A 16,518-nucleotide genomic window follows, 5' to 3' on the forward strand; every position below is an offset into this window, starting at 1 on the left:
ATTTTAAATGCAGAAATTGAGTAAATAGGATGTTATTTCCCAGTTCAGTGTACTGGTTGCCTACAAGAGTGTTTTCCTACCAGGAACAGTCATATACATTTGTTTTAGAATGCCTGGGACTACAGAACTATTGCAGTGATTACTTGCTTTTTTTTTTTTTTTAAAGATTTTATTTATTTATTTGAGAGAGAGAATGAGACACAGAGAGAAAACATGAGAGGGGCGAGAATCAGAGGGAGAAGCAGACTCCCTGCTGAGCAGGGAGTCTGATGCGGGACTCGATCCTGAGACTCCAGGATCATGACCTGAGCTGAAGGCAGTCGCTTAACCAACTGAGCCACCCAGGCGCCCCATTACTTGCTTTTCTTATGGCTCAAGAATTTATGTTCCCAGGAATGTGACCAGTTTAGCCACTAAAGGTTTAGTACAACAGAGGGCTACCCAGATCCCTCTGTCTAGATTTGCCTTAGAAGCCAAAGGGATTAGGAAAGGAAAGCAAGGAGAATATATCAATCCCAAGAATTGAATAGAGCAAAAACCCTATGGCTCTTGTACTTAAAATATCTCAGCCGCACAGCCTCATCCCCTATGCTTTAGGAGGGTCGTATATGCACGTTACAGGCCCCCCATAAGCTAGTGCTGGGCATAGCTGACCTTCTGTGTTCCTCCTTTTTCTTCTGTTCTAGCCCCAACCCATCAAAATCTTTTCTGTCCGTCCTGATGTTTCCAGTCCTGTGCCCTGGATGTATGCTCTTGGCTCTTAGAACCCCAGAGAACTTTGCTTTTCCCTCTTATATGACCCTTAACTTAGTCTTAACACATTAGTAAGGGATTTTGTCTACCAGATGTGGATACTTCTTTTTTTTTAAGATTTTATTTTTTATCTGAGAGAGAGAGAGAGAGAATGAGCAGTGGGGAGGGGCAGAGAGGGAGAGAGAGAGAAATAGACTCCTTACTAAGCAGGAAGCCCAATGTGGGGCTTGATCCAGGACCCGGAGATCATGACCTGAGCCGAAGGCAGATGCCTAACCAACTGAGCCACCCAGGCACCCTCAGAGAAAGGAAGGGCTTTTGTCTGCTCTAGCTCTGGTATCTCCCAGATTTAGCCTGGAGTTTCACAGTTTCTGTGTACTTGTATCCCTTTCACTGAACTGAGGTGCGTAGTCTCCCTGCGAAGAGAGGATCTCAGCATAGATCAGCTAGGGAGTATTTGACTCTGGGGGCCTGCAGGCTAGTAATATATTAGAATGCCCAAGAACGACATCATAAAGCAAGAGTTCCTTTTGTGGGCCCTGCTCTGTGGCCTCTTGGAATCTAGATGCCATGGAAATCCCTAAGCAGAGATTTTCTGTTGGATGATCAAAGCAAGGAATAAAAATTGAGAATTTGGAAAATGTCTCAACAATTTCATTACCAGAACAATACAAGAGTCACTTCTAGCTCGCTGTTGGATAATCCATCAGTGGCGTTCTGTGCGAGATTCGGGAAATTTCAGTAAATATTCTTTTTTTTTTTTTTTAAATTTATTCATGAGAGACAGAGAGAGAGAGGCAGAGGCAGAGGGAGAAAGAGGCTCCCTGCAGAACAGGGAGCCCGGTGCGGGACTTGATCCCAAGACCCTGGGATCATGACCTGATCCAAAGGTAGATGCTTAACTGAGCCACCCAGGTACCCCAAATGTTCTTTGTTTCTATTGCTTGTTAAGAAACGTGCAAATGGCAGCTTGGGGGCATTTGGCTGCCCAAAGCGAGGTGCATGCCCTTGACGGTCTGCCTCCTCTCAACTGGTGAGGTTGGTGAAGGCTCAGCCAAACATTTTGCTTCTTTGGCTTTAATATCATGACTGGCTAGTTAAGTCAACATTCAGTCACGCTCTTACTTGACCCATACACTGAATTTTACTCTGTTTAGTCCTTTTATCTTTCTGTCCTTTTTACTTTGCTTTTATTAACTGCTGTGTTAGAAAATTTGAAGGTTTTTTGGAGGTAACAGACCTGATCTCAAAACAAACAATGAAAATTATACATCTTGTTTTTATAGATTATAAAAGTACATACATTCTGTATTTACTGTTAGGAGAGTGTGTTCATTTGTTACACGTAATGAGAAAAAATAATACATACTTTTTGAGAAAAATTGGAAAGCATAGATAAATATAATATAACCAAGAAAAAGAATTACTGTAAGCTTACCATGCATAGGCAGACACTGTCAACATTTTGGCAGGTGTCTTGCTCAGTTTTTTCTACCTGTTTTTGCACAGTTGAAATAATACCGAGTAGAGAATTTTATATCTTGTCTTGTTTTTGTGTTTTGCTGTCCAGTGGATCATAAACATTTTTTTAAGCCACGAAAAATGCATAGGCATATTTTAGTATCTATATAATATTCCATGAGATGGATATGCCATCATGTACTTAACCAGTCTTTCTTGTTAGACTTTTAAATTAAACTGTTTCCAAGTTCTTGCTACTGTAAGTAATGCTGGGATGAACATGTTTGGCCAGAGCCACTTCATTCCAGATTGCATTCTCTTGGGGTAGGTTCCTTGGATTGGAGGTTAAAAGTAGTTCTAAGGCTTTTTAGAGGAGTTGGCCAATTTACACGCCCCCTGGCAGTTTATGAGACTGCCTCATCACACCACACTGTTGCCAGCATTAGATACTATTACATTTAAATCTTTGCTAATTTTGTAAGCAAAAATAATGGCTGTACCTAATTTGCATCCCCCCGGCCCCGTTAGTTGTGCTACTGAACATTTTCGGGAAGTTCATTACCATTTGAAGTTATTTCATGAATTGACTGTGTGTTTGCCCATTTTTTCTTAGGGTGTCCAGTTTGTTTTTTTATCACTGATTTGTGAACACTTGTATGGGTGATGATTTGATTATTACCAGTTTTTCCTTCTAGACTGACAATATTTAGTTTTATTCTCCTTATGTCCACAGTGTCTGCTGTTTGCTCTCTTGCCTGGCATTAGTAATCACTCAGTAAAAATTTATTGAAGGAGTAAATGAAGACAATGCTTTGTTTTGCTTGAGAAGGACTAGTAATCATTTTTTTTCCGCCCAGAGGTCTAAGAGAAGGAACTAAGTAACTGAGTGGGGACAGATCAACTCAGGGGTCATCATACATATTTTATTTATTTTTTATTATGATTTATTTATTTATTTTAAAGATTTTATTTATTTATTTGACAGAGACACAGCGAGAGAGGGAACACAAGCAGGGGGAGTGGGAGAGGGAGAAGCAGGCTTCCCTCGGAGCAGGGAGCCTGATTCGGGGCTTGATCCCGGGACCCTGGGATCATGACCTGAGCTGAAGGCAGATGCTTAACGACTGAGCCACCCAGGCGCCCCTCATCATACATATTTTAGTCGTCATTCAGTCAGCATTGTGTTGCAATTAAAAAAACCACACATTTATTTAAGTAATCTCTACACCCAATGTGGGGCTCAAACTCAGAATCGCTTGTTCTACTGACTGAGCTAGCCAGGTGTCCTGCATTGTGTTGCAATTATTTATTTATTTATTTATAATTTTTATTATTTAATTATTTATTTTTAAATTTTTATTTCTTTTAAATTTTAATTTATTTTATTATAAATTTATTTTTCAAGTATTTATTTATTTATTTATTTATCTATTTATTAAAGATTTTATTTATTTATTTGAGAGAGAGACTGAGAGAGAGAGAGCATGAGAGGGGGGAGGGTCGGGAGGGTCAGAGGGAGAAGCAGACTCCCCGCCGAGCAGGGAGCCCGATGCGGGACTCGATCCCGGGACTCCAGGATCATGACCTGAGCCGAAGGCAGTCGCTTAACCAACTGAGCCACCCAGGCGCCCCGAAGTTTTTATTTATTTATTTGACAGAGAGATAGACAGAGCCAGAGAGCACAAGCGGAGAGAATGGGAGAGGGAGAGGGAGAAGCAGGCTGTGCACTGAGCAGGAAGCCTGGATGTGGGGCTCGATCCCAGGACCCTGGAATCATGACCTGAGCCGAAGGCAGACGCTTAACCATCTGAGCCACCCAGGCGCCCCTGTGTTGCAATTTAAAAGTATATTTAAATTTATATTCACAGAGGGGAGAAAGCAGAACCTCATCTCTACAAAAAGTATGTAATGTTTGGGATCTAGTTCTGTTGTAAGATAATCATACCTCTTATTCAACTTTTTGACAGGAGGAGAGATTCTCAGTGTCAGGCATTTGTGAAGAGAGTCATAATGAGTCGTCTTTTTAAGATGATTATGATTAGCATCGTCTCACTGAATGCCTTTTTTGTGGTCTTGTGGACTGATTATAGTACAAAATACAACTTGTTCAGACTTTTTGAGGTAAGCAGACAAAATGGGTAAAGTTTCTTCTGTTTCATCCTTTTTATTTGTGAAAATGGTATAAGATTTTTCAGGCATTTTGTTCAAGAAAATTTCCCACAGAAAAGCTCTAAGGACTTAAAAAATAGACTCTAAAATCTGGAAAGATGGGAGCAAAATAGTAGCAGTGGTGACATGGTCTTTTCATCTCTCCGAATTTCCTCCAAAAAAGAAAAAAAGAAAACCAACCTGGGTGGCTCAGTCCAGTTAAGCACTCAGCTCTCGGTTTCGGCTCAGGTCATGACCTCAGGGTTGTGAGGCTGAGCCCCGTGTCGGGCTCCGCACTCAGCAGGGAGTCTGCTTGGGATTCTCTCCCTCTTTCCTTCCCCCGCGTGCGTGCGCTCTCTCTCTCGCTCAAAAAATAAATCAATCAATCTTGAAAAAAGCGAAATGGAGCAACTTGGGAGCAAAACCAAAACCCTTGGGCAAGACTGAAATCAAAACTAGTTAAAAAGGTATCCTTACTGGGGCGCCTGGGTGGCTCAGTGGTTAAGCGACTGCCTTCAGCTCAGGTCATGATCCCAGGGTCCTGGGATCGAGCCCCGCATCGGGCTCCCTGCTCGGCGGGAAGCCTGCTTCATCCTCTCCCACTCCCCCTGCTTGTGTTCCCTCTCACACTGTCTCTATCTCTCTCTCCCTGTCAATTAAATAAATAAATAAAATCTTTAAAAAAAAAAAAAGGTATCCTTACTATGAGCCACAACTGCAGAGTATTAGGCTCTGAGGGAGAGGAAGCAGAGGACGTTCAGTAAATACTAACTGGAAAATATGGGCTGATGTGAGACCAGCATTTTCTAATTAACATATACTGTATTATTAGTATATAAGGTAGAATTTAAGCAATCTCAAATTACTTAATTTAAGGTAGCATTTAGTGATTCATCAGTTGCATATAACACCCAGTGCACATTACCTCAAGGACCCTCCTTAATGCCCGTCGCCCTATTACCCCATCCCCCACCCACCTCCCCTTCAGCGACCCTCAGTTTGTTTCCTAGAGTTCAGAGTCTCTTATGGTTTGTCTCCCTCCCTCTTTTTATCTTATTTTATTTTTCCTTCCTTTCCCCTATGTTCATCTGTTTTGTTTCTTAAATTCCACATGTGAGTGAAATGATATGGTATTTGCCTTTCATTGACTGACTTATTTCACTTAGCATAATACCTTCTAGTTCCATCTACATTGTTACAAATGGCAAGATTTCATTCTTTTTGATGGCTGAGTAATATTTCATTGTATATATATACCACATCTTCTTTATCCATTCATCTGTCGGTGAACAGTATTTGATATTGGGAAGGGTGTTGTTCAGTCCAGTACTGGGTTAGTACAAGAGGTTCCTGGTAATTTCTGAAGGGTGTATAACAGTCTGGACCTTGTGAACTCTGAAGAGTGACCAGCCAAAGCTCCCTTCAGGGACATTCCCCTCCCCTCCCTGCCCCTGCTCCCCATCCACTTAGAAGAAATAATGGGAGTGGAATAAAAATTGAGCAGGGTAGAGACCCAGAGATGAAGAAAGAGAAGGTCCAGATAAAATTGGAGGAGGGGAATGGAACGAAGAAGCCTTAAAAATCAAGCTAGCACATCTTTAAAACAGAAGAGGGAGCTATGTGAAGTTAGAACCACACATTTGAAAAGTTCAGGAAAAGTAATGTCATAGGAAAAAGTATATTATAAAGAGATTGAGGTAAAATCCCACACAGAATTATTATGAAATGAGAAAAGAGAATAAATTGGAGAATAATATCCCTGTAGATAGTAGAAGCCCACCACAAAGACATGTCCACAAAACAGATAAAAACTGTAGCATCTTTCTTTCTTTTTTTTTTTTAAAGATTTTATTTATTTATTTGAGAGAGAGAGAGACACAGCGACAGAGGGAACACAAGCAGGGGGAGTGGGAGAGGGAGAAGCAGATTCCCTGCTGAGCAGGGAGCCTGATGTAGGACTTGATCCCAGGACCCTGGGATCGTGACCAGAGCTGAAGGCAGACGTTCAACCGACTGAGTCACCCAGATGCCCAAGGAAGAGATTTTAAAAAATCAATCATAAGTGAAGAAATAAAAAGGATTCAAGAGAAAATAATGAATATTGAGAATGGGGGAAGGGGCGCCTGGCTGTCTCAGTTGGTGGAACATGCGGCTCTTGATCTTGGGGTTGTGAGTTTGAGCCCCACGTTGGGTGTAGGTTACTTAAAAATAAAATAAGAAAAAAAAGTAAAAAGAAAAAAAGTAAAAAAAAAGACAGTGGGGGTGGGGAGGAAGAAAAGATCCAACATAAGGATACTAGGAGTCCCTGATTTGAAACACCAACAAAGTAAAGGGATGGAACAGACACAAATCTATAATCTCAGAAATGTTACCTGAAATAAAAGAATTGAAATTCAGTATTGAAAGAGCACATGTTACACACCTGAGAATATGGATTTAGAACAACAATCACTGAAACATTCTAGTAAAATTATTGAACCCTAAATGAAAGGGGGGTGGAAGAAACTGAGCATCTGGGCAAAGAGGCTGCTGAGGAAAGGGCAAGTATTGGCAGACTTTGCTATGGTAACGCTTTATGCTAAAGGAAAACATTTAAGATACTTCAGGGAAGAAAATGTGAACCAAGAATTCTAGATCCATTTTATTTTATTTATTTTATTTATTTTAAAGATTTTATTATTTATTTGACAGAGAGAGACACAGCGAGAGAGGGAACACAAGCAGGGGGAGTGGGAGAGGGAGAAGCAGACTCCCTGCAGAGCAGGGAGCCCGATGTGGGACTCGATCCTAAGACCCTGGGATCACGACCTGAGCCAAAGGCAGACGCTTAACGACTGAGCCACCCAGGCGCCCCTCTAGATCCATTTTAATTGACTTTCAAGTATAACACACACAGAGAGACTGTCATCAATCATGAAAACACTTGGGTGATAGTGTTCCCTTGAGCCCTTCCTTTGGTAAAGAATAAGTTGCAGCCAACCAAAATGACTAGAGATGCATCAACATTAGGATGAGTGATGAGCATTAAATGCAGTTATTGGTAGAATTAATCATAATTGTGGGCTAACAAGGAGAGAATACAACATATAATGAATCTATCCTCTGACAGTGAAGATACAGTACAACTCAAAAATGGAGGAGAGTGGGGAGAGTTAATGCCAAAAAAATTTTAAACCATTTTTAGAAGTCAACTTAGTGGAGATACTTTCAGTAGTGCCATTTTGAGACTGTTGTGTGTGAAATATGGGATAAAGCAGATGGGCAAATATGGGACAGTTTAGTTCTGTTACCCTCTTTGTTCTTGAGAACCAGTATACTCATGGAAGAAAGGAGAAACAGAGGTAATACAGACAAAGCTAAGTAAAAACCCTCTAGTTTGACATTTAAGTTGGAAGCATCAGGATAAATTACTAAAGTATTTTATCCTTAACCATGAAAGACCTAGACCATTGACCACTCAGCAATTATGCAGCCATAGTGCTCACAGTTCATGTGATGTTGAAATACCATTTCTCACTAAAAACAAACTAGGGATTTTTAGAGAAATGATTGACCACAAGTCAAGGCAAAAAACATACCAGATGAGTCAGGAATATCTTGTCATACACATAGCAAGGAAGCTGTCAAAGATTACTGGGGTCATGTCAAAGGACTCAGGAGACAACTTGAAGAGGCTCCTACGCGCCAAAGATGGGACACTTTGGGCTTCAATAAGGATGATAATTAAAATGGATTGGAATGCCTCAAATAGTCCATAAGTTTATAATGATACCCAAAACTAACCGGTCACTTTTGAAGGGTAATAAGGAACTAATTTTTATCTTTAAAACTATTAAGAGAAAGAGTCAAGCATTACTGTCCTTATATAACCATATTACTGAGTAACCATACAGTCAGTAAGGGAAAACTCTATAGAAATATCCCAGTTAATAAATGAAAAGGGAGGGGTGCCTGGGTGGCTCAGTCGTTAAGCGTCTGCCTTTGGCTCAGGTCGTGATCCCAGGGTCCTGGGATCGAGCCCCGCATCGGGCTCCCTGCTCTGCAGGGAGCCTGCTTCTCCCTCTCCCACTCCCCCTGCTTGTGTTCCCTCTCTCTCGCTGTGTCTCTCTCTGTCAAATAAATAAAATCTTAAAAAAAATAAATGAAAAGGGAAATGATAGAAGTAGAGTATCACTATTTTCAACCCCCAGCGAAGAAATGGATCTAGGCGATGAGCATGAGTGGCTGCTACCATCATAAAAGGGGAGGCAAGCAGATATATGCCTGCTATGAAAGAACAGAACCTATAATCTTGCCAAAGAGATGAAACCTGAATCTGATCTAGTCTTTGGATCCAACTACCTGTTTCTGGAAAATAGAGGACAGGGGAGCATGCTGAGCTGCACCATGAGTGTGTAGTCAGCAAAATCCAGACTGGGAAATTCTACCAGTCAAACTGCCTGGATTCATCAACAGGTAAATTGAAAGGAAAAAAGGAATGGAAGACTTGAAAGACATCAAATTAAAAAAAAAAAAAAAAAACTTAAAGGGCACGACTAAAGTATTAGTTCCAGGGATGTATACATGGGTTCCTATGTATAGAGAAATGCAAGAGAGTGATTACTATGAAAATCAGGATAGTGGTTAATGTGGGGGAAAGGGAGGAAGTTGTAATTGGGATGGTGCACGTGGAGGACTTTTGGGATAGCTGGTGAACAAAGTTGTATTTCTTGACCCAGGTGGTAGTTACAGGGGTGTTGGCCTTGTAACAGTCCATTAGGCTATATATTTGTTTGTGTGGTTCTCTATGTGTGTTTTGCTGTATAATAAAATGGTTAAAAATGTACTCTATCTTCATTTATAGTAAATAACAAATTTCTTTCTTGGTGGTAAAAATGGTCAGCATCAACACAATGTGGGGTCAGAGGCCATGGATGTGGTGATGTGAGGGTCAGTGTCCATTTGGCACCACTTCTGTGAACCTGTTGGTATGGCAGTGCATCTACCCCAGCATTCTGCAGTGTTTGGTAATGGACCGTAGAACATCATGGTAGGTATGGCACTTGATAGGAGTCAGGGGAAGAGCCGAGTTGAGGAATCTGAATCTTTGATTGCCCTCCAGAGGCCATGTGGGTCACAAAACATACGGACCCTGGTTTGCAAGCCTGGGGGATGTTCTGTGCCGTGGAAGGGATGCAGATTTCAGTGTTACAGAAATTGGGGCTTTGGCAAGTTACTTAATCTCAGAATTGTTCAGCTCAACATTTGTAAAGTGATGTTATTAATGCACACAGGATGGCTGAGATCATTGGATAACATGTATGAAAACCCTTGATTAACTATGAAACTCTGAGAAATTATTACCATTTTGGAGGATCTCAATGAAAGTATCAGGAAGGTCCTGGACCTGAGATCCAGGAGGATCTCAATGAAAGTATCAGGAAGGTCCTGAGAAGACCCTGTCACCTCTGGAAAATCTTGAGACTCTGCCAGCAGGAAATGAAGGCTAAGGCAGAGATGTAAACTGCTGGACTATTAAATGTATGCCCCAACACTCAACCTCATGGCAAAGGCTGGGAGACTTAGTGGGCCCAGGCATTTATAGAAATATCTGTGCATTCATTAGCAGACCATTAAGTTAGCTGAGTGGGTCTTTGGCCACACATAACAAAGAATACAGACTTTACAGAAATACTTCTGGAAAGTCCCTTAAAAAAAATGGAAACAATAACAAAATTCTAGGGAGAGGGGATCATCTGATGTCCAGGGTTCCAATTTTATATAATTTAAAATACCCACTTTCTAACAACAACAAAAAATCTTGAAACATGCATGTTTGGCCCCAACAAAAGCAAATAAAAGTACAGTCAGCAGAAACTGTCCCTGAGGAAGCCCCTTTCTTAGGCTTACTAAGCAAAGATTTTTAAATTAGAGCTTGTAAATATGTTCAAAGGACTCAAGAAAAATAATTCTATCTAAAGAACTAAAGGAAAGTATGAGAGGAATGTCTCACCAAATAGAGAATATGAATAAAGAGAGAAATTATTAAAAAGAGCAAAATAGAAATTCTTTAGTTGAGAAGTACAATAATTGAAATGAAAAATTCACTAGAGGAATTCAGTAGCAGATTTGAGCAAGTGGAGGAAGGAATTGAAAAACAGAAAGATAGGTCAATTGAGATTCTCCAGTGTGAGGAACAGAAAGAAAAATGAAGGAATAAAAGTGAGCAGAGACATGTGGAACACCATTAAATAAACAAGGTGTCCCAGGAGATGAGAGAAAGGGCAGAAAAAAAAATACAAAGGAATAATGGCCAAAAATTCCCCAAATTTGATGAAAAACAATCCACACATCTAAAAATATCAGCAAACTCTAAGAATAGACTCAGAAATTCATCTAGACACATCATAAAAAAACTGTTGAAAGAGAATTTGAGAGTACCAGTGGAGAAGTGATTCATCACATACAAAGGATCCTCAAAATTAATGCTGATTTATCACTGGAAACTACAGTGGCCAGAAGGCAGTGGGATATTGTATTCAAAGTGCTGAAAGGAAAAGACTGTCAGCCAAGAATTCTACATCCAGAAAACCCATCCTTCAAAAATAAAGATGAGTGATGTCAGTGAAAATGGTAAGAGTAGGTAGCTCTAAGGGTCCATCTGTCCATAGAAATACCTGAAAAGGGGCAAAAACTGTCAGAACTCTGGAAAACAGTCAAAGGTTTATAGTAAATGACTGAACAGTGAATCAAGAAAGCCAACTTTTTTCTATTTTTTAAAAAAGATTATTTTATTTTTTTAAAAAAGATTTTATTTATTTGTCAGAGAGAGAGAGAGTGCATGCATAAGCAGGGGGAGGGGCAGACGGAGAAGCAGGCTCTCCACTGAGCAGGGAGCCCGATGTGGGACTTGATCCCAGGACCCCAGGATCAAGACCTGAGCTGAAGGCATATGTTTAACTGACTGAGCCACCCAGGCATCCCAAAGATTATTTATTTTAAAGAGAGAGTGTGAGCGAGTAGAGCGGGGAGGGGCAGAGGGAGAAGGAGAGAGAATCCGAAGCAGACTCCCTGCTGAGCTTGGAGCCCAACCTGGGGCTTGTCACAGGGCTCCATCTCATGACTGAGATCATGACCTGAGCTGAAACCAAGAGTTGGATGCTTAGCCAACTGCACCACCCAGGCGTCCCAAGAAAGAGTCAACCTTTAAAAGATAAGAAAACTTTGCAACATTTTAATTTGTCCCTGACCCACTCCCCTCCTCAGCATGGTGATTGCCCTCAAGATGGTAGCCTAAGTTCTCATTGTAGGACTCTGGTCTCTTTGGGTCCAGAAGCAGCAGAGTAGACCTTGTTTTTTTTGTTCATTTGTTTTTTGTTTTTTTGTTTTTTGTTTTTTCTGCAGACCTTGTTCTTAAAGAGTTGTGTTGTCTCTTTTGACCTTCAGGACTACCTGAAGGACTGATGCAAGGCTATTACCTTTGTTTTGCCTAACTGGGAACTTTCTCAGTGCGGAAAGGTAATTCTGTAGAGAGCATTTCTCAAAAGCAGTGAGCGGCAAATGAATAACCCACCGCCATCTGGGGCAAAACAACAACAACAACAAACCAGTTGATATAAACAAAGGACATGCTGAAAGCCTGAGAAGAAAATCCAGGAGAGTTTTTGGAAAATGAAGGCATTAACAAGTTCCCATATATATGGGAGAGTTTAGAGAGCCGTAAATGCCCAGGGCAGGACACCCTCTTAGAAGAGACCTGAGAAGACCCCAAGTTTTCACCTCTGGCTGATCTTTAGGCTCAGTGCAAGTAGGGAATGAAGGCTAAGGTAGAGTTATAAATGACTTGGCTAAGCATTAGAGGAGTCCCCCAACACAGAGCCATTCTGCAAAGACTATGAGGGTTTCTTTTTTCTTTCCCTCCCTCCCTCCCTTCCCCTTCCCTCTTTCTCTCTTGTTCCTTCCTCCCTTCCTTCTTTTCTTCTTTTTGCTTGAGGCATTTAAGAAGATCTCTCCTTAAGCACTAGCTAAAGGAAGACACTTCAAAGACCATACATGACAAAGAATACAGTTTAAAAAAATATTTTAGGATTTTACTTTTAAGTAATCTCTACACTAAATGTGGGGCTTGAATCCACAACCCTGAGATCGAGAGTCACATGCTTTACCAGCTGAGCCACCGGGCTCCCTGCAAAGAGTACTGATTGATTGATTGATTGATTGATTGATTTAATTCACTTTAAAGATTTTATTTGTGAGAGAGAGAGATAGAGCACAAGCAGGGGTAGCGGCAGGCAGAGGGAGAAGCAGGTTCCCTGCTGAGCAAGGATCCCGATGCGGGGCTCAATCCCAGGACCCTGGGATCATGACCTGAGCCGAAGGCAGACGCTTAACTGACTTAACCACCCAGGTGTCCCAAGAATACAGTTTTAACAAAACTGTTTAGACAGGCCACTAAACAAAAAACTACTACCCACAAAAAGTAACAAACTCTGAGGAAAGGGAAGAATCTGAATTTTTAGAATTACTACACTGTATTAGTGCCTGGGTGGCTCAGTTGGTTGGGCTTCTGCCTTTGGCTCAGGTCATGATCTTAGGGTTCTGGGATCAAGCCCCATGTGGGGCTCCCCCCTCAGCAGGGAGTCTGCTCCTCTCTCTCCCTCTGCCCTTCCCCCTGCTCATTCTCTCGCTCTCAAATAAATAAATAAAATCTTTTAAAAAAGAGTTATTACATCATAATATTTAAAATGTCTAGTTTCAGGGGCACCTGGGTGGCTCAGATGGTTAAGCATCTGCCTTTGGCTCAGGTCATGATCCCAGAGTCCTGGGATCGAGCCCTGCATTGGGCTCCCTGCTTGGTGGGGAGCCTGCTTCTGCCTCCCCCTCTGTTGTTCCCCTGCTTGTGTTCTCTTGCTCTCTGTGTCAAATAAATAAAATCTCTAAAAAAAAATAAATGTCTAGTTCTAAAAATTTAAGCATGCAAAAAAACCAAGTAGATATGGCTTTTATACAGAAGAATTGAATAGAAACTGTCCCTGAGGGGCGCCTGGGTGGCTCAGTCGTTAAGCAACTGCTTTCAGCTCAGGTCATGATCCCAGGGTCCTGGGATCGAGCCCCGCATCGGGCTCCTTGCTCAGCAGGGAGCCTGCTTCTCCCTCTCCCTCTGCCTGCCGCTCTACCTGCTTGTGCTCACTCTCTCTGTCAAATAAATAAAATAAATCTTTAAAAAAAAAAAGAAAGAAAATGCTGAGAAAGCATAGACATTGGAATTACTAGACAAAGACTTTAGTGAGTCCACTGTATAAAATATGCTCAGGGAGCTAAAAGAAATCATGGCGAAGAGCTAAAGGTAACCAGGAGAACAATGTGTCAAGAATGAGAGAATATCAATAAAGAGATGGAAATTATAACCAACCAGAATCAAACAAATTCTGGAGCTGAAAAGTACAATAACTGAAAAATTCACTGGAGGGTTCAAGAGCAGATTTGAGCAGGTGGAAGAAATAATCAGTGAAATAGACAAATCTATTGGACTTAATCTGAGGAACAGAAAGAATAAAGAACGAAGATAAATGAACAGAGTTTAAGAGACCTGTGGGACACAATCAAACATATCAACATATACCTATTGGAAGTTCCAGAAGGAGAGGAGAGACAGGGAAAGAGGCAGAAAGAATATTTGAAAAAATAATAGCTAAAAATTTCCCAGATTTGATAAAGGATATACACATCCAAGAATCTCTGTAAACTCCAAGGACAAACACATAGAGATCTACACTGAGACACGTAACTGAGCTGTCAAAAGCCAAAGACAAAGAGAATCTTGAAAGCACTGAGACAGGAGAAACTTGTCACATACAAGGAATTCTTAGTAAGATTAGCAGCTGGTTTCTCCTCAGAAACTATGGAGGACAGAAGTAAGTGACAGAACATATTTCAAGTACTGAGAGAGAAATATTGTTGACCAAAAATTCTATATCCAGCAAAACTGTCTTTCAAAAAATGAAGGAGTGGGGCGCCTGGGTGGCTCAGCCAGTTAAGCGTCTGACTCTTGATTTCAGCTCAGGTCTTGATCTCAGGGTCATGAGTTCAAGCCCTACATTGGGCTCCATGCCCACCATGGAGCGTACTGGGAAAAAAAAGAAGGAGAAATTAAGACATTTCCAGATACACAAAAGCTGAAGGAGTTTGCTGCTAGAAGCTCTACAAGAAATGCTGAAGATAGTCTTTTAGGTGGAAATGAAACTAGACAGTAACTTGAAGACACTGACAGAAGAAACTACATAGGTAAATATTTAAAAGGCCAGTATTATAGGGCGCCTGGGTGGCTCAGTTGGTTAAAAGGCCAGTATTATATTTTTGGTTTGTAACTGTAATACATATACATACACACACCATATATATATATTTATATATATAAACCACATATATATGCATATATATATGGTTTAAAATACAAATGCATAAAACAATAATTATAGTTAATGGATGCACAATGTATAAAAATGTATTTTGTGACAACAAAAATGTAAGAGGTGGGGATGGAGCTCTAAGGAAACAGAATTATTATATACTATTGAAGCTAAGGTTGTATTAATTACAAATAGATTGTTACAAGTTTAAGAGCTTAATTGTAATCATGAGAGTAACCACCAAGAAAATAACAAAAAAATATACAGAAGAAGAATGAGAAAGGAATCCAAGTGGTATACTACAAAAGAATCAAGCACAAAAGAAAGCTGTAATGGAGGAATTAAGGAACAAAAAAGATGTGACATATATACAACAAATCACAAAATGGCAGAGGTATTTCTTCTTTATCAGTAATTACTTTAAATGTAGAGGAATTGAGCTCTCTAACTAGGACAGAATGGGTTATTTTTTTAAAATCCAAATATATGTTGTCTACAAAAGATTTATTTGAGATCCAAAGATACAAACAGGTTGAAAGTAAAAGAATAGAGAAAGATATTCCATGCAACTAGGAATGAAAAGAGAGCTGGGTTGGCTATATGAATATCAGACAAAATAGATATTAAGGCAAAAACCGAGAGACAAGGGCATTGTATATTGACAAAAAGGTCAATTCACCAAGAAAATAGAATGATTTTTCTCAAATGTACATGGAGCATTCTCCAGGATAGACCATATGTTAGGCCATAAAACAAGATGCAATAAATTTAAAAACATTTAAATCATACAAAGTATTTTTCTGACAACAATGGAATGAAACTGGAAATGAGTAACAGCAGGAAAACTGGAAATTTTTCAGATATATGGAAACACTCTTAAATAACCAATAGGTCAAAGAAGAAATCACAGGGGAGATTAGAAAGTACTTTAAGGTAAATGAAAATGAACACACAACCTAACACATAAGGAATATAGTCAATAATACTGTAATAACTTTGTATGATGACAAATGGTAACTACACTTACTATGGTGAGCATTTCATAATGTATATAAATGTCAAATCACTGTTGTACACCTGAAACTAATATAATATTGTATGTCAATATACTTCAACTTAAACATAATAAAACAGGATGCAGCAAAAGCAGTGCTCAGAGGGAAATACATACCTGTAGATGCCTGCATTAGGAAAGAGAAAAGATCTTACATTAATAACCTAACTTTAGACCTTAAGGAACTAGAAAAAGAAGAGCAAACCAAACCAAAAGCTAGCAGAAAGAAGAAAATAAAAAAGATTAGAGTGAGATAAACATAATAGAGAAGAGACGAAATTAACAAATTCAAAATTTCATTTTTTGAAAAGATTGACAAAATTGACAACTTTAGATTGACTAAAGAAAATGAGAGAAGACTCTAATTACTAATAATAGAAATGACAGTTGGGACATTACTACTGACCTCATAGAAATAAAAAGGGTTATAGGAGAATACTATAAACAATTGGATGCCAACAAATTAGACAACCTAGATGAAATGGACAAATCCTAGAAACATACTAACTGCAAAACTGACTTAAGAAGAGAATAGAAAACTGACATTGGAACAGACCTATAATAAGTAAAGAGGTTAAATCGCTAATCAAAAATCTCCCAACAAAGAAATGCCCAGGAGCAGATGGCTTCACTAGTTAATTTTCTCCTGCATTCATTCATTCATTTATTTATTTATTTATTTATTTATTTATTTATTTATTTATTTATTTATTT

The 16,518-nt window shown here is 39.8% G+C and overlaps 1 protein-coding gene across 1 annotated transcript in view; it reads left to right on the top strand.

The window, feature by feature from the left end:
• Positions 1–290: 290 nt before the first annotated feature.
• The window catches only part of CATSPER3 (cation channel sperm associated 3), a 34,992-nt gene continuing 18,764 nt past the window's right edge, over positions 291–16,518 (top strand). Inside the window, exons 1-2 of the mRNA XM_035014169.1 lie at positions 291–1,494; positions 4,182–4,335. Coding sequence (XP_034870060.1) covers positions 1,394–1,494; positions 4,182–4,335 — 255 coding nt within the window. The 5' untranslated portion in view covers positions 291–1,393. The remainder of the gene's footprint in view (positions 1,495–4,181; positions 4,336–16,518) is intronic.

Source organism: Mirounga leonina, unplaced genomic scaffold (assembly GCF_011800145.1).
Source record: "Mirounga leonina isolate KUSES-001 unplaced genomic scaffold, KU_Mleo_1.0 Mir_168, whole genome shotgun sequence".
NCBI classification, from domain to species: Eukaryota; Metazoa; Chordata; class Mammalia; order Carnivora; family Phocidae; genus Mirounga; species Mirounga leonina.